The sequence below is a fragment of the Eleutherodactylus coqui genome, chromosome 3 (genome assembly GCF_035609145.1).
Source record: "Eleutherodactylus coqui strain aEleCoq1 chromosome 3, aEleCoq1.hap1, whole genome shotgun sequence".
In the NCBI taxonomy this organism is placed as follows: Eukaryota; Metazoa; Chordata; class Amphibia; order Anura; family Eleutherodactylidae; genus Eleutherodactylus; species Eleutherodactylus coqui.
The window spans coordinates 47,543,669-47,562,723 of NC_089839.1; the positions used below are offsets into that span (position 1 = coordinate 47,543,669).

Below are 19,055 nucleotides of genomic sequence, written 5' to 3' on the forward strand. Positions count from 1 at the left end.
GAAATCGAAGTCTGTTTTTTGTTCTTGCTTTGTACTATATTTTAGTGACCGGTTCCTTTTGAGGGAAATACCAGAAGTGGGGGTATACATATGCTTTCATTGATTTACAGCAATGCCTTTCATTGCACTCAACATGACAATCAGTGGCCATGCTTAATACAAATGGGAGTTGGCACCTCCCTACGGTCAGGACCTCCAACGGTGGCACGTAATGGTTCAGAATCGGGAAACTCCTACGAATTCCTTGGACCACCTTGATCTAGAACAAAACAGTCCTAGACCGCATCAAAAAAAAAGTTTTCATTGGAGGGCAAAATTACGAAACTAAGACTCTCATACTTCGGGCATAATGCGAATATAATGCAAGCTAATTCATTAGGAAATTTGATTAATGCTTGGAGTGGTCAGCGGCAAAAGAAGACCCGGTGTCAAAGACCACGCTGGCCATTCACCAGAACAAAGCCGACATTGACGTGCAAATGATCGAACTGAAAGAAGCCGTACAAAACAGAACCGAGTGGAGAGGGCCGATCCATAAAGTGTCCGAGAGTCGGCCTCGACTAAATGGATAAAGATATAATGTAGATCTCTATAGTATAGACTTGAGATGAGGATGAGATCTACTTCCAGATTCCTTATAGAACGTATTACATTCAGTCTCCTTTATGTTCTAAGTGAAAAACACTGGGTGGGGTGGGGGGGATTGCCACCTTGGCCCCAACTAAGTGGCTGCTCGCTCTGGGCACACACAATACTTGCAGTCAAAGTGCCCATAATTAATGCTTTATCCTTTTTTTTTCACATCTCCGACTTAAATAAGGCGTTTTGTTTAAGGCAAAGTTGAGCAGCTGATGCGACTTTAATTTAGTGTGACTTGCCTGCATGTATTTTTAAGTGCTCAAAGGGAATTCACATCATATTACTTGCACCATAGTGCACTGCATAAAATATTCATGGAAGTGTCACTTTTCCATAGGTGGCACTCCAGGGCAGAGCAGGGGGACTTTTCAAACTTTGCATTTAGAAAAGTAACAAATCTGCAAGGCGAGTAGTGGAGGATGGGGGGGTGGGGGAGTTGTTAGCATATGCTATGACGGAGCACAACCCCGCAGCTTTCAGCAGAGGCTTTATGTACTAGTGAGATGTCAATACCTGTAGAAGTTTTGACATAAGGAAGATAACTGTGCGTAATGGAATGAAAGCAAAATCTTGTAAATATTATAGATCGTGCGGGGCCGACCCTCCGGCTCGGCGGAGTTAATGCTTCAGCTGCCTGATGTGCTCTGTCTATTAACAACTTTGATTTGCAAGGCTACATAGTGGAGATGGGCCGTGTTGTCTTAGTATACTTTTCCAAATACTTTTTTTTTTTTTTTGTTGAGACTTTTATAGTTTGAGAAATGATTTTTGATGCTCGCTATTATCTTCGTACTGTCTCTATATTTAGTTTCAAGACACTGGAAAGGGGTTGTCGAGTTCATTCTCACACATTCGATGAAGATATTCTGCGTTAATAGCCCATTGATGAGGGATGATGAGTTGTGTGTTCCGACCGATTAGTTGGAGCACCAATATTGTATTTGGCTGCAATTTGCTTGACTATGCACTGCCTGTTCTTCAGGACAGTTCTTGACCTCCTCCTCTGACCCCTTTCGATGACGTGTTGATTCAATCCCTTACATTGGATGGTTTTCCTTGATCTCGTCATTCTCTATATACTCTCTACATCGTTTTATGAGAAATCCCTGCAAGGTTGGCAGTGAAATCCTAGTCTTGGCTAGTCTATCACCCATGACCAAGCCTCGTTGGAAGTTAATCGGATCGCTGGATTTTCATATTGTAATGTGGATTCACTCAGAAATTGATCCATGGAAAGCTTGTCACTTGATTTTTTTATGCCACACTTGCAGGGTTACGGGTCCAGTTTGCATATAGGGAAGCTGTAGACACCGGTGAAAGGGCCAGTCTCCTTAATAAAGTGGCCATGCAGTGTAACTTGACTTGACAAAGTAGGCTACTCCAAAGTCACCTTGTACTGTGTTTTTATAATTGGTTATCACACCTCTATCTAGAGTTTTTAGGATGGTCATGTATAAAGGGGTTTTCCAGGGAAATGCAATTGATGACCTATCTGCCCCTTGGGCACCCAATGGCAGCACAACTACTCACAGGACTATGAAGGGGAAGCTCTTGCTCCGACCCTTGTATAGTGGCCAGTGTTTGTAACTGCAGGTGCAGCTCCCATTGATTTTAATCCTGAGGGATACATTGATAGTATTTTCCTTTTAAATGCCCCAGTTTGGGACCAATAACAAGGTCTGGTGTGATAGTGACTGTTTCAAAAAAAAAAAAGTGCTTATTTTTTCACATTTTTGTTAATTTGGGCAATGAGAACTGGACTGGATGATCACCTTGTTGGGTGACTACATAAAAATGTTATCCATTACTTAAATCAAACAAGTCACTGAAGCATTTTTTAAAATTTGCTTTGAAGGTCTTTTTCGGATATTCGGAGAAATGAAGAGCAACGGGGTGAGCGTGGAGCTGGACACCTTGTCTAAGTGTGTGTCTTTGATCACCTCCCAGGCCGACGGTGGACAAGCTTTTCTGCAGGTATGATTTTTTTTACTTATGCTGTATTTTTGTGACTTATTATGTGAGTGATCCAAAAAATTGGTGACTTTTATGGAAAAGGGTGTGGAGGGGTTCTGCTGCTTCTCCAATGTTCATAGGGAGACTTTTATAAGCCATGCAATGCACCCTGGGAAGAAATATTCAAATAGGAGATTGAAAAATGCTGCTGTGGAAAGGTAGCTTTCCTTAAAACGTAGTCAATATCTGACTTCTAGACTTATGGGAAAGCTTCCTTCCAACAGGTGGCATTACTGATGCATTTTTCCAGCTATTTGCGTTCCATAGACGATTCATGGAGGACCATACTTGTTATGGCGCCCCCTGCTTTTCCTTTGACTCCCTCTCAGAACGTCCATCCAATATGTCAGTGCTGGTGGTCACACATAATCAGTAGCTCAATCACGGTTGCCAGATCCACCTGTACACACGCTGCGCAGTGATTCCAGACTTTAAATATCGACGCTTGAAGCTGATGGTTTTCAGGACCCCTGCACACATTAGGTGGAGAGGGAATCAAAAGAACAGCAGGGGCGCTATAACAAGTATGTAACAGCAATATCTAGGAGCACCCATTTTTAAGGGTTTTTCCAGTGAAATACTATTGATGACCGATCATCACGATTGATCATCAATAGTTGATCGCTGGGGTCCGTCGCTCGGGACCCCGACCGATCAGCTGATTGGGCGCATGCTGTCAGCGCCGCAATAACATAGAGGTCTGAGGGGAAGTCTCTACACCAACCTCCATGTAGTGGCTGGCGCATGTAAGTGCAGGCACAGCTTGGTTGATTTGAGTGAGAGCCGTGCCTGCAGTTACAAGCGCTGGCCACTACTATATGGTGGCGTATTTGCTTTTAATTCCATGTCTATGCAGGGGATTTGAAGCTGTGTGTCAGAAAAACAAAACTATGACTGCTATAAAGAGAGATCCTGAAATTGGCGCAGAGTTTTGAACCTCATAACAGAAGAGGTAGAAATGCACCGAAAGACCATTCTACCTCAATATGCAATAACGCATCTGTTAATGGGTCTGTCTTCTAGAAGGCTGTGGAAATTGGGGAAGTAACCCTTCGACTCCCACCCAACTTTCCCAATACAGCAAAAATGCAGTTTAATTTATTTTTTTCCCTTGTAAACAATAAAACGTCATGTTTTTGTTATAGGAGAAGGATCGTCTGAGAGACCTTAAAAATGTGTGTATGTTGGCAGTCCTACGGGAGCTGCGCTTGGAGAATCTGAAACGCGTGGAATCCTTCTGTAAGTATGCGAGTAGCCTCTCAATTGGGTAGTAGTTGGATTATTTTCAGTATATTTATGTGCAGCAGATCACCAGGATGCAAAAAATTACGTAGGTGTATACACAATCGCGGTTTTATTGCAGTCTTCCACAATTCGCCATTTTCAAAACCATAGGAACTACGCTTTGGAAATTAGTTTTTGGCGCAGTTTTTGTCATTTTGGTTACAAATGTACTCAGAAAGGGAATATTCACGCAAAGATTCATTTATACTTCTCCTTCATTAGATAATTGAGCAAATTATGGTGACTATTCGAATAATCGCGTAAAGTTGCTTTTGGTTTTTTTAAACACTTTGCCCCTTATTTGTTCTAGAATATACACACATAAGTGGGAATGATTCTCAACTGAACAGTCCTTGCCTCTCTACAAAAAACCCACTCAAGCAATCTAGCAGGAGCAGGTCAGGTTAGGTCCTCGGCTGTCCATGACAGCCGAGGACTCGGAGGAAAAGACAAACTTTTTATAACTGTTGCACTCTTTTGCAGGCTACATGGCGCCCAATGAGTGCTATATAGAGAATGGAGAAAGCCGAAATGTATTTAGTTTTTCAACCCGGTCTTAGCAGACCCAGATCGGCTCTGCCAGAGACTGTTGGCACTATGTTTGCCCTTTAACTGGGGCTCCTATGGATTCCACAGTTGCATAGGAGTGTGTGAAGTTAAGGGGGGGTGAAAAAAAAAAACACACACACACACACCACGTGAGTGTCCCCTAGAGGTCTGATATGATGTCATGGGGGGTGGGGGGGGGGGGGGAGAGACATGGCTGTTAAATAATTACAAAAATGAGTAACAAAAAATAAATTGCAGAATAAAATCTATTTATGTATATAAAAAAGAAAATGACCCACCGCCCTCGCGAACCTCAACTGTCGCCATATCCGTCCTTTAAACCCAGACAATACTAATCGAAACGTCTGAAACAAAATAGTGGAGCCATGCCCGTGCTTTTTATTTGATTCATTTTAGCGTAACATATAAACATTTTTTTTCTTAACGCTTTCTGTACACATTGCCCCCTAGTAAACCCAAAAAAAGAAAAGCAATCGGTAAAAAAAACCCCCAAAAAATAGCCCTATATGTCACGAGAAAAAAAAAATTATCTTGGTAGCTGAAGAAAAAAAAAAGACCATAAAACCACCACACGCATAAAATCCCTAAAGTATCTTGTCCTTTTTAGAACTGAAACACACTTTTTTTTTTTTTTTTGTTCTCCTTTTACAGGGAGTCTGACAGCTTGATCATGCCGTCCAATCTGCAGGCATCATGTTGTAGAGCCAGAGGAGCTGAGCAGATTGATATATAGTTTTATGGGGAAAGATTCAGTAGAACTTGTAGTATATTCATTTATATCTCTGCACATTCTGAGCTGAATAGTCCAGGGGGCGGAGCCATCAGTGACTGACAGCCATGTATGCTGTATATACAGAGGTAGCTGTCAATCACTGATAGCTCCACCCCCTGGACTATTCAGCTCAGAATGTGCAGAGATATAAATGAATATACTACGAGTTCTACTGAATCTTTCCCCATAGGACTATATATCAATCTGCTCAGCTCCACCTGCTCTACAACATGATGGCTGCAGTTTAAACCATTTGTTCCAGCTGACAGACTGCCTTTAAGCGGTTAAAACATAATCCAACATGGACTTTTTTTTAATAGTCATGTTCGCAAAGATGCCAAGGACGGTCCCCATTAAACGCTGCAGCTGCCAAAATGTTTGAAAACTGTAAGCTTTTTAGTCCCATGGAATCCTCAAAGGAATTTTAAGTTCCCTTTCTATTAGAACAATCTCCCCCCCCCCCCCCCCCCCCAACTTTTATCACCTATCTGTAAGATATGTGATCAGTGGGGGCTCACCACGAAGACCCTCACCATTTGAAGATGAATGGAGCTGTCACACTGCGCATGCACTAATCAGACCCCCACTAATCATACTCTGATATGTGATGGAAGTAGGTTGTGGTAGAACCCCTTTTTAGGTGCTTGCTGGTTGATGTCTGGTCATATTTGCTGTTGCAGTTCTATAGCTATATATGTAACGTGTTGTGTGGGACCTTCTTGTTTCAGTATCCGCCTTCCCTCTACCTGTTCTGAAGGACCGAGTGATCGGGGGTGTTCTGGGCGCTACATATGTGCAGTAAGTGAGACTCCTAATATATGCCTAGTACTGTCCTTCCTTCGGTGTCCAGATTTATAGCCTCTACTCTTTATATAGCGGAGACTTGTGTCTATAACTGAATCCTGATAAACTAAGACCATTGTCCCGTCCCATTCCTCCACTGTTCTTGGCGATTATGGACCTCATTTATCAAAACCGTCTAAGGGCGGCTTCACACGAGGCTATGTGCAAAAATGCTCGCTGCAGCACAGCATATTTGCGCATGAACGAAGTTTAAAGAGGTACATAATCTGTGTGTTTGCGCATAGCACTGTAGTTATTGCGCACGCAAGGCAAGTTCACTCACACACGTGACGCACCTTTTCCGTGGTTTTAAGCCCTTAACGGTACAGTTACGTTCTGCAACTTTGGGGTATGTATTGAGGGAGATCGCGGTTGATCTCGCTCCATGAATCTCTGTTGCCGGCTGTTTCTTACAGCTGACGCCCATCCGCATCGGCCCTAATAACTGCAGGCTCATCTGAGCTGTTAACCCTTTAAATGCCGCTGTCAGAATTGAGATTGCTGGATGCCGTGCGGGTGTCTTCTGAAAGTCCCCAGGGCTGTCATTGCAGGGTGCCTATCAAGCCGTGATAGAATGCCTGTCAGATCGCGGTATAATAAAATGCTATGGCATTTTGAACGCTGTGGTAATAGCTGGTAATAGACATACGTTCAATCGTGATGCTTTCCAGCGCTGCAATTTTTGAGCGCTGTCCGCTCTATCTTCGGCCGTTTCGGATACCTCACCACCCATCGCAATGATGGGGTGCACTAAAACACACTCTCGGACCAAGAGAGCTACGGCCGAAAGCTTAAGTAAAATCGCGGCGAACTGCCACGATTGAAACTGTAGTGCTTTGCTGCGTTTGTGTGAGAGGACCCTTGGGGTACAGTACACCAAGCACAATCAGAGTATGCTCTGTGGGGCGGGCTCCAGTAATGAACAGCAGGACTACGTGCTCAAGAGATGCTCTCAGCATTGAAGAACAGCCAGAGCATGTGTTCTGCACTCTGAGCATGCTCCAAATGTGAAAATGAATGACTCAGCAATTTTAAAAAATTAAATCTGGGTTTTGATTGCGCAACAAAGACCGTTTTTTTTTGTTAGGCAGCTTTGATTAATGAGGTCAGTGTCTATGCAGCATACTGTATGCTCGGGAGGGTACCCCGAAGTACCTGTTTTACGTTCAGCGCTCCCGTATGTCCCAGGCATATGCGTCAAATGTGAAGTTTGACGCGAAAAAAAACCTCCTCCTTTCTGACGCACATTTTTTAGCAAATATTTGTATCTTCTATTAAATATTTCCAGATCATGTTTTCTTAGATCAGTGTTGTGCCTCTGTTATTCCTCCTGGAAATGTATGAATAAAGTGACAATTGGGTATTATCATTCCCCTTTATCAAACCGATGTATTCCTACAGTCTGTAGGGACACCCTACGAATTGGTAACACACTGTTGTCCATTCATACGTTTCCAGAAGGTATAACAGAGGAACGACACAGCATAGAGTTCTAAAGTAAGATGTTCCAGAATTCTTATTTCATGTAGATGAGAAGTATTAACTAAAATAGACTAGTCAGGAGAGCCAATTCATAGAACAAATTTATCACCTATCCCATAGACATCTGATCAATGGAGGTCTTGCTAATCCCCCCCCCCCCCCTTTTTTTTTTCTGAGGAGCTGCTGCTTTAATTGTAGTGACGATGAAGAATGCTGGCCGCACATATACACAAGGCCAACGTTGTTAGTTTCAATGGGGCTGACAGAAATGGACAAGTACAAAGCTCTCTCCGTCGGCCCCATTGAAATGAATGGAGCAGCAATGCGCATGCGCGGCTATAGCTGCACTGTGGGACAAGCGCGCAATTACTAGCATGTCCCCCCCTCTTTATATGCGGCCTACAAGAATTTTCATGTCCACATAAACTATCCAATCAGCCAATGAACGAGCATCTGATTGGGGACATTTTCACAGCTACTTATGATCGAGCAAACAAATATTTGTGCGACCATTCATGCCGATTTATCAACTTACGTAAGAGGGTCTTTAGATGAGTTGATTTTAGAATATTATGTTGCTTAGACCCCTGCCAAGCCATTGGCTGTAATCTGTCGTGAGAGACAGCAACAAGAGTGCAATTTTCCTACAGCGCCTCTATAGGCCAAACGAAGCATTACACAATTCCCATTAAAACCCTTCTCTGCATTTGCTAAGTTCTGTACTTTGGCTCATCGTCAAGTGCTGAACCTCTTTGATAAACCTCTCATGATGTGCCTTGACCTGCACATCATGTATCATTTCCAGTATATACAGATACCGTATAGCAGAGCCGAGTATTTTAATTGAAATCTCCGGATTAAACATTGGTGCAATGTGGTAAAATGATGATTTTTTTTTTTTTTTACCTGCGGTTTTGTGTAAAACAGCACAAAGATAACCTATCGGTGAATTGCACCATAAAGCCAACGTGGCCCCGCTACAGCATGACAAACTCTGCTCTGCTATACGTGCAAACGCAGAAGGAGCTGATCTCTAATTATTTCTCCACTTAACTAGTGCTTGAGGAGAGATAACGAGCGCAGGGTTCTGTATTCTGCACACGCTCATTTGTATGTTAATCCCGGAGTAGGCTCCTGATAATGTTAAATGGATGGATGTGATTAGGGACCCTGACAAACTGCCAACATCTTTTCATAAAGTGGGTGGGCACCAGCGAGACGTTTTCATTGCTCTCTGACAGATTGCCATCAGTTTTGTTACCGCTACAGTAAATTCTCATGCTGCCTTCTTCACAGCACATCACATCAAGTCGCGCTCATAATCAGGGGGAGAAAAATAATTATCATTTCTTTAACGAAGACGAGTGTTAGAAATGAGCTGAAACCGCAACTTTTAATCACGGCCATTTATACCTTTTGATTTTACATTAAAGAACGCCTGTCACGTCAATGTACCTTGGACATGTGGTGGTTCTCTGTCACATACGTCTGCTCTGTTATGTATGACATTGTGCAAACAGATGGAAAAGAACCCAAAAAAAAGGCACCCGTGCAGATAAATCTCCGTGTTCTGCTTCTCGGTTGTATCTAAGTGAGAAGTTGGGTGGTAAGCACCGATTCTGCATTGAAATACACACCCCATTGATTGCAATGCAGATTAGTGCCAGATACCGCCGAGGCGAGGGGTACAGTGCTGTGCAAAAGTTTTAGGCAGGTGTGGAAAAGATGCCGCTAAGTAAGAATGCTTCCAGCAATAGAAGTGTTCGCAAAGTGAATGAACAAGAGAAATCTAAATCGACTCCATATTTTGGTGTGACCAGCCTTTACTTGACAAAGTCAGGGATTTTTGAGGATTCTAGTAGGGTGTGTGATTAACCAATGATTTCAAACCTGTAGGTTGCAACGTAGTCATTATCTGAAACGGAACAAGATTGTATAAGGCTGGGTTCACACTGGGCGGATTTGTCGCCGAAATTCCGTCCGGAATTTTGCTGCGGCAAATCCGCCTGCTAATCCCGGGATTAGCCAGCCATGTGGACAATATTTGTCAAAAATCTTGTCCACGCGGGACGGCCAATCTGTCACGGCAAAGTTGGCTGAAGCCGGCGCTGCGGCACGGATTGGCAGACCGCAGCATGTCTAAATTTTTATTTTTTCTGTTGCGGCAGCGCTGCTCTTTATGGGAGCGCCGGCCGCGTCGGAAAAGCATGCGGCTAAGCCGCTCCAAAACCCGTGTCAAAGTGCTGCAGGTTTTGAAGCTGTGCTTTCCCGGCGGAAATCTCATGTTTTTTTGCTGCGGCAAAACTGAGATTTCCAGCGGGATTCCACCCTGTGTGAACCAAGGCTAAAAGGCTTAAAACTGGGTGAGGAACTAATTCTGCTACAAAGGTGAGGTTGTGGAAGACCGTTTCATGTCACCGTTCATATACTGTGGCAAGACTGAGCACAGCAACAACACATAAGGTTATACTGCAGCTGCAATGTCTTTACCAAGCAAAGATTTCACAGTAGACTTGAGTTTGAATATGTGCTGCTCGAGCTCTTTTGAAGAAGCATAAAGAAACTGGCAATGTTGAGGACCGTAGATGCAGTGGTCGACATGGAAAATTAGTGTAGCAGATGAAAGACACACCATGCTTCCCTTCAAAATAGGAAGATGTCCAGCAGTGCTATTGGCTCAGAAACCAGTGGCACCCAGGTACGTCCATCGACTATTGGAGAAATCTGACCGGAAGTGGTTTTAATGGAAGAAATGTGGCCAAAAAAGCCATACGTTCAACGTAGAAACAAGGCCAAGCGACTCAACTATGCGTGTAAACCTAGGAACTGGAGTGCAGAAAAATCATAGAATCATAGAATGGTAGAGTTGGAAGGGACCTCCAGGGTCATCAGGTCCAACCTAAGGCTCAGTGCAGGATTCACTAAATCATCCCAGACAGATATTTGTCCAGCCTTTGTTTGAAGACTTCTATTGAACGAGAACTCACCACCTCCTGTGGTAACCTGTTCCACTCATTGATCACCCTCGCTGTCTAAAATCCCTCTGCACTGTGACAGCCCTTCAGATATTTGTAGACCGCTATTAAGTCTCCTCTCAGCCATCTTTTTTTTTACAAGCTAAACATTCCCAGATCCTTTAACCGTTCCTCATAGGACATGATTTGCAGACTGCTCACCATCTTGGTAACTAAAATGTAAGCAGATTCTCTGGACTGACGAATCAATGTGAAATATTTGTCTGTAACATGAGGCAGTTTGTTCGATAAAAGGCCGGAGAGCGGTACGATAATGAGTGTCTACAGGCAGCAGTGAAGCATGGTGGAGAGTGGTACAATAAGGAGTGTCTGCAGCCAGCAGTGAGACATGGTGGAGAGCGGTACAATGAGTGTCTGCAGCCAGCAGTGAGACATGGTGGAGAGTGGTACAATGAGTGTCTGCAGCCAGCAGTGAGACATGGTGGAGAGCGGTACAATGAGTGTCTGCAGCCAGCAGTGAAGCATGGTGGAGAGCGGTACAATAAGGAGTGTCTGCAGCCAGCAGTGAAGCATGGTGGAGAGTGGTACAATAAGGAGTGTCTGCAGCCAGCAGTGAAGCATGGTGGAGAGTGGTACAATGAGTGTCTGCAGCCAGCGGTGAGACATGGTGGAGAGCGGTACAATGAGTGTCTGCAGCCAGCAGTGAAGCATGGTGGAGAGCGGTACAATGAGTGTCTGCAGCCAGCAGTGAAGCATGGTGGAGAGTGGTACAATGAGTGTCTGCAGCCAGCAGTGAAGCATGGTGGAGAGCGGTACAATGAGTGTCTGCAGCCAGCAGTGAAGCATGGTGGAGAGTGGTACAATGAGTGTCTGCAGCCAGCAGTGAGACATGGTGGAGAGTGGTACAATGAGTGTCTGCAGCCAGCAGTGAGACATGGTGGAGAGCGGTACAATGAGTGTCTGCAGCCAGCAGTGAAGCATGGTGGAGAGTGGTACAATGAGTGTCTGCAGCCAGCAGTGAAGCATGGTGGAGAGTGGTACAATGAGTGTCTGCAGCCAGCAGTGAGACATGGTGGAGAGTGGTACAATGAGTGTCTGCAGCCAGCAGTGAAGCATGGTGGAGAGCAATACAATAATGAGTGCCTGCAGGCAGCAGTGAAGCATGGTGGAGAGCGGTACAATGAGTGTCTGCAGGCAACAGTAAAGTATGGTGGAGATTCCTTTCAAGTTTGTGGCTGTACTTCAGCAAGTGGAGTTGCGGATTTGGTCAGGATTAATGGTATCCCCATTGCTGGAAATGAGACAGATACCTGTTGATTTAATGCCATCAGGGAGGTGTCTGATTGGCTCCAAATTTATTCAGCAGCAGGACAACAACCCCAAACATCCAGCCAACGCCGTTAAGAACTATCTTCCGTCTAGAGAATTACAAGGAGTCTTGGAAGTGCTGATATGGTCCCACAGAGTCCTGATCTCCTCATCATCCAGTCTGTCTGGGATTACATGAAGATACAGAAGGATTTGAGCAGGCAAACATCCACAGAAGATCTGTGGTTAGTTCTCCAAGATGTCTGGAACAACCTCCCTAATGAGTTCCTTCAAAAACTGTGTGCAAGTGTACCTAGAAGAACTGACGCTGTTTTGCAGACAGAGTGTGCACACCAAATATTGATGTGATGTTATTTTTCTCTCTGGTTCATTCACTTTACATTTTGTTGTTTTCTTACGTTGCAGCATTTTTTTTCTCACCTGCCTAAAACTTTTTTGTACTGTATAAGGGCAACTCATTGCTGTCGTCAAGTAGTTGAGGGAAGTCTATGCGACGTTCGGCGACTGCCAGCAGTTGAGGTGTGACACGCTTCTAGCAAATGGAAAAGGTTATAGCTAAAGGATAGCCCCCAATTGGATGGGTATGGCGTATACTAGTGACACACCATTAACGTTTCTGCCTATTCAGGAATATACGGTATATATCACTGATGGAAGTATATGCAACATTGACTTTGTTACTTGAATGTTGTTTGGGGTTTCTTTGCTCATTGTGGTAGCTTAGTTATCAAAATATCGTCCACTGGGTAAAATCTGCTCTTTTCTATTGTCGTCTGCTACATCTGTACGTGAGCGTAGAATTCAAGAGCTGTAGCTGTAAAGTCTCCTCTTGTAGAATTTTACCAACTCCAATTTTGCCAAGTGTTAAAGCGAACGCCATAGCTTGCGTTCTGAATGAGGCGCTGTCCAGATAGCACTTACAACACATTGTAAAAATTATTTTTGTGCGGATGACAGATGACGGCTGCACTTACTTGTTTCTTGCGTATTAATCCATTTTACATATTTTCATGCACTTAAAATGCCAAATGACAGAGTAAGTGTGTAATAACATTACTGCAGCCGATGAGTTTCACTGCTTAGAATGGCTTGACTTACATTTCTTGTCCTCTGCTGCCATCTACAGGAGCAGAAGTGTAGAAGCATTGACGAAGGTAAGTGCATGCAGTTTTTTTTTTCTCTGTGGATTTACTTGTCTTCATTGATTATCTATAATCTTGACACATAAGATTACATTTATTTCAGATTTTCCTCCTCCAGTTACTGTATTTTATGAATTTTAATGCCATCGGGACGTAGACAATATATGATTTTTTTTTCTTCTGATCTGGCATTGTGAAATGTCAGAAGTTTTGATCGATGGGGTCCATGTGCAGAAGTGCTCATTTGAGCTCTGTTCCCATTCGCCTGTTACCGGCAAGCAGTGTTAGGACACCTAGACTTTCTATGGAGCCCAAGCACACACAGCAGGCACAGCACTTGGCACCCTGCCCCCACTCATTAAGACTTTTGCCATGTCAGAAGTTTTTTATTTAACATTTTAGTTACCCTCTAATTATGCATAAAAAGGTTGTCCCATTTCTAACTGCTTTACTGCAGCAAGCAGATAGCTCCGTATATTGCACAGTGGCTTGGGTTGGTACCGCAGGCTGAGTCCAGTTCACTTCGATAGGACTCTGCTTGCAGGACCAACCCGAGCCACTGTGCAGAGTCTTGTTCATTTCAATAAAACTCTGCCTGCAGTACCAACCCAAGCCACTGCACAGTGTACAGAGCTGTTTGCTTTCTGCAGCAAAGCACCTAGAAGTGGGACAACCCCTGTAACTCAGCTGTAACCAATAACTGTTTTACATGACACGGGTGAATAAAACAAAAAGGCAAAGAACAACCTATCAGTAGATCTTATGCTGGAGATCAGATGAGAACTAGGATGCTGTTCAGCATAATTCCCGTAGTGACCGAATTGTAAAGGGTTAACATGAAATGGGACTGAGGCCTTGACGCCTCTCCTGACATGTCTCTTTTAGTGAATAACTGTTTTTTTTTCCCATAATGCAACTGCTCTAGAGGATCTTTTCCTAGACCTTTGTGTTGTCATCCCTCTGTTTCTCCTGGAAAATAATAAGTTGGTAATGGTGTGTGCCTAGAGGATCTACTTAGCGTTCAGAGCTAATACTTTAGGAGACCCCTCCAAGATGAGGGGACTAATAACGCCACGTTGCCAAACTATAAACAAAGTTGCAGGAGGAATAACAGGAGAACAGCACAATGCAGAGAAAAAGAGGATTCAGAATTCTTTAATGGGTACTACAAGTATTTACTAAAACACGTCAGAAGTTGTAACTGGCCCCTTTTAAGGGTAAATTACACCATGTTTAGCCCAGCAGTACACCACCTTGCATAAAACCTCTGTCTAGTCAGTGCCTTCAGAAATGCAAGAAAGACTGAGCATTAAAGGGGTTGTCCGGTTACCGGACAACATTCTCTATGTAGCGGCCACTTTGCTAAAATAGCCAATGGAGCAGTGCTTTCCCTTTCCCTGTTGCGGCGATCCAACGCGGCAGCCCTGTTGTGTGTTGGGCAGATGATGTCGCTGGAAGTCTCCTGACGGCAGCAGTTTCACTGTTCGTTGTTCTGGCATCGGCGCTCACATCCTGGGTGCCAGGAGTTCAGAACAGTGTGTCTGCAGCCGTCAGGTAACTCCTGGTGACCGCATCTGCCGCACCACCCATCCGTACCACGGTGGGACTGCAGCGCTGGATTGTGGCAGCAGAGGACTGTAGCTTTTTTTTGTTTTAGCATTGTAGGTGCTATGGGGGGAGTATTGTCTGGAATTGGGCAACCTTTATACAGTTGTACCTAAACTTTCAGTAAACTTCGTAGTGACGTTAGAAGCATTGATTGGTTTTCATCCGAGTGCTGAGGCATACCCACCAATCACTAAACTGAAAGGGCAGAAGGGCTTGTCTTAGTGTTGTGCCTGATCGTCTCCTTTTGGCTCTGCTTGGAATGGTACACACAATAGAAAGTCATAAGTCCATACACTGCTTGCTGATCACAGCCGAACCAGCGCTATACCCTTCATTATAGTGATCGGTGGAGGTCTCGGCACCCAGACCACCTTCTATAAAAACTTCCTAACATGTCCCTATCAAATGTCGGAACTTTTCCTCTTGGGTCATGACATCTGGCTCGCGTGGGGATTTGACCTCAAATTAGTATCCTGCTGCAATATTTGGAACTCCTGCAATTCTACCGAACCCAACCTAGATGGCCATAAAACACCATAGGGCTGGAAATTGCAGGTATGGTATCGATGCAAAAATTCAGCCATGTTGCCTTCAAAACATCTTTATGGTGGATCCATTGGTTAGAACAAAAAAAACTTAATTTTTTTTTTTAACTTTTTTTTTTTTTGAGACCCAGCGGTTGTAAACGTTCCCTGAAAATACACGCATTATTGTAGGTTCATTCGTCAACCTCCCCTTTTTATCTCTCTGATCCGAAGACCTTTGTGTGTTTCCTTCACTTTGGGACATGAGAGGGTTAAAAGGTTCAGTCTGCCAGAAAATAGTTTTCTTTTGTATGGCGTTTTGTCCCCGTATCTGTGTTTTATTTTCTCCCATGGTAAATTACTATGATGTCGCATGGAATAATATGTCAGTGGAGAGACGCTTTATTATTTGGAGAATTCAATTTCGGCGGCCGGCCGGCCTCGTGTCTCCTGTATTTTTCTCCCCTTCTCTCACTTGGCTGCAATAGATGATTATTCTGTCTTAACAGATAACAGGGCTCTTGTGCAAGGACGGCTCCGGCGGCAGAGATTCTTCAGCATCGACTGGTAGCGTTTCAATTTCTATGATTGTAACTTATCCATAAATCTGTTCTCGTGTGTAATGACTGGGCGCCGGGGATTACAGCCGTATACACTGATTGCTGCTTTTAAGAAATGCTTAAAAAAAAAACGTATAAGCCTAGTGTATGGATCGTCCTATAGTTATGTATATCTTAGGGTCAGCTTTGGGATCCTTCTTCATGGGGCCCATACTAGAGGCATGCATGGGAAAATAGACATACATTGTTGGAAAAATACTGGAGGCAATTACTTCATCCTTCTGGACAGTAATATAAAATATTGAAAAAGCATTTTGAGGTTTTTAGTCTTTTTTTTCGGACATATTAGCTGTTTTTTTGTATTGAGCTTTTTTTACTAGCTGTCCTTCGTTTTTGAGATTTTTTTAAATGTTTTTTTTCTTTTTTTTTTAAGCTGTTCTCCTTTTTTTTTTGAGCTGTAACTGTTTTCGCTTCAGCTTTTTAAGCTGTTTTTTTCTTGAACTACTTTTTTATGTTTTTTGTTTTCTGTTCGTCTTTTTCGTTTAGCAGTGTTTTTTGTTTTTTACTTTGTTTCCTTGTATATACATTTCAGTGAGAAAGAGCTACAGTTATAAACTGGGCCAACTGCACTTCTGATAGTTTTTTGACAGTTCTGGCTATGTGTAGCAGCTTGTCATCAATTGACCAGTAGAGGTCTCCAGCGGTAGACCCCTGCCCGTCTGCTATTGGTGACCTAGCCTCCAGATAGGTCACCAATAGTTTTTTTGTTCCCCCCCCCCCCCCCCTTCTCTAAAATGCCTTTAATTAAAATAACCAGGCCAGTAGTTTTGGAATACTGTTCAGATTGTTTTACAATAGTTTTTCATGTTTTTTTTTCTCTAGTTGCACAAATTGTACTACAATTTGCACCACATTAGACAAGGACACCAAAATACTGTCAGAAACTAATCCAACTAGTAGGTGGTACAAAGTTTAAGTATCTCAAAATGCCCAGTTTATCATCCAGCATGAATTATTGTCAGAACACACAAATCTCGCACGATTTTCTCGGCCGTGTGAAATCGGCTTTGGGCTGGGTCCACACAGGTTGCAAGTCTCGTGGACTGTCTGTACGGGACCACATGGAGATTCCACAAGATTTCTGCAGCTGAAGTTTTAAAAGTGGCTTATTCCGCTGCGTCCATCTCTCCCCATAGAGAGAAGAGAGCCCCCAGCGGAAACGGCAATGCAATTGACATGCCGCGGCTTTGAATGCCACGCAGCATGTGAGTTTCAGTGCGGCTTGGCCGCAGTGTGTGGACGAGATTTTTGCAAATGTAGTCCACTTTGTTGCTTGGTCTCAGACATAAGATTGCAGGCAGAATTTCCCTACAGACATTCTGCCGCACGTCTGTCCCGGGTGAACCCAGCCTTACTCCTACGTTTCAGTGTAGTGTGTTATCAATGACTTGGGCCAACACTACCAAGATAGATTGGAGTCCCAGCTACCAAACCACCAATAGGCTTCCCTCAATCACTTGTAAAACTGCAACCGCATACTCTTTTTTGATGTGTGCATTTCTTATAATTATTTTTTGGTCATACGTAGGTTTTCTTTTTTAGCATTTTTTTTTTTTTTCTAAAATCTGCCATAGAGAAGTCTATGGGGAAAATGCCTAAGGAAAAGAAAAGCATTCTGCCATTTAAAAAAACAAACAAACAAACCCCCCACCCCCCCACCCCCCCCAAAAAAAAAACACAACAGAGGTGAGCAAAACCTGAAATATAACAAAAAACACATTTTTAAATAAGGACTTTTAATATTTTAATATTGATCCACATCTTACATTTGGGTGCAGAATTATTGCCACAAAAAACAACCCCACCAGTGTCAAAAAGTTTTTGAAGAAAAATTCAGAAAAACACTAAGTAAGTAAATACACTGACGGGGGGCCGTCAAGCCGTTAATATTTTTTTCCCTTCCCCCTGCTGGTTAGCTAGATAGTTCTCACTATCTAAAATTTAAATGGCAGACCCATGCGCTACATTACCCTGTTATAACGTAGTAGCGCATGAAGCCAGATCTTTTTGCATCATCAAATGGCGCAAGTGCAGTTGATAAGACTCCACCAAAAATATCTCTAGTGCCATCTATTTTTTTTTTTTTCTACACTGCTCTTGTAATAGTTCTCAAGTCCTATACTTTTTTTTTCCTTCTCCCATCTACTCCGGGGGCGACAGTAATATTTACGTGCCATGATTTTTTTTTTTTTGCTGTCTTGTTTTACAGTTACCGAACAGGGAAAGGGGAGAAAAAAAACACATAGGCACGGAAGGAAGATTTAGTAGTGAAAAGCTGTCACTAGGTCTGAAAATAATTAATATTCTTTTCAGTCACCAGTTAGATATGTGCTCCCAAACCACATAATCTCTATGCCTCAGTGATCATTGTTGCCGTTGCAGCCTCTCATCAGGGTGACATCTCACACCAAAATGATTTCTTATAAATTAATCTTGATAACATGACAGTCCCAGTAATTTCACCACAACGCTTTCTCCTTTTTTTTTCTCTCTCTCTCCTTCTTCCTTGCTGTAGAATTTATTAGCCATTTTCTGTATTACGTGATTGTCAGAACAAGCGGCGCAGAGGGCCCGGCCTTGGTGGAGCATCTGAGACAATACTTGCATTCGCTTAAGGAGATGGTACCATTTTCAGTTTCTCCCCCCTCTCTCTCTCTTCTACATAATGCCTGCTCCGGCTGACATGTATCTATTAGATTTTTAAATTGCTGCTTTTAAGTCAAACCAGACCACTTCTCAATGTCACGCTGGAAGTTGGAGACTTAAATTATGGCGCAGATAATTTCTGTTAGACACATTTCATTTAGTCTGTGTTTTAAAACTGATATATACTTTTTAAAATAGATTCTCCCCACCCCCCTTCCCCACACACCCCCCTGATTTATTTATTTTTTTCTGCTCAAGGGTGTAACACTGGATATAAAAGGGTACAGACCTATCCAACTTTTATTGGAAAATGGGGAGGCGGCAAAGTTGAATGAGGTGGGTATTGATCAGATTGGACTTGGAAATGTAAAATGTGGCGGTTTCTGCATAGTTATCATTGGTAAAAAAAATTTCCCCACTTTGTATTCAATTTTTTTTTTCCAGATTTCTTTAAGTGCTTTTTTATTTTTTAAGTTTAAAAAAAATGTAAACTAGCATTTTTTATTAACTTTTTTTTATTTATTTTTTTAAAGAGTTGTCCAGTTATTGGTCTGTGTGTACTAAAATAAAAAAACCGAACTAAACTTACCCCTTCGCCGCCTGTGACT

The 19,055-nt window shown here is 43.0% G+C and overlaps 1 protein-coding gene across 1 annotated transcript in view; it reads left to right on the forward strand.

The window, feature by feature from the left end:
• Positions 1–19,055, forward strand: part of LRPPRC (leucine rich pentatricopeptide repeat containing) — a 156,899-nt gene that overhangs the window by 35,281 nt on the left and 102,563 nt on the right. Inside the window, exons 12-18 of the mRNA XM_066595564.1 lie at positions 2,495–2,613; positions 3,798–3,891; positions 6,007–6,076; positions 13,034–13,061; positions 15,691–15,748; positions 18,317–18,423; positions 18,706–18,783. Of these exons, the coding sequence (XP_066451661.1) occupies positions 2,495–2,613; positions 3,798–3,891; positions 6,007–6,076; positions 13,034–13,061; positions 15,691–15,748; positions 18,317–18,423; positions 18,706–18,783 (554 nt within the window). The remainder of the gene's footprint in view (positions 1–2,494; positions 2,614–3,797; positions 3,892–6,006; positions 6,077–13,033; positions 13,062–15,690; positions 15,749–18,316; positions 18,424–18,705; positions 18,784–19,055) is intronic.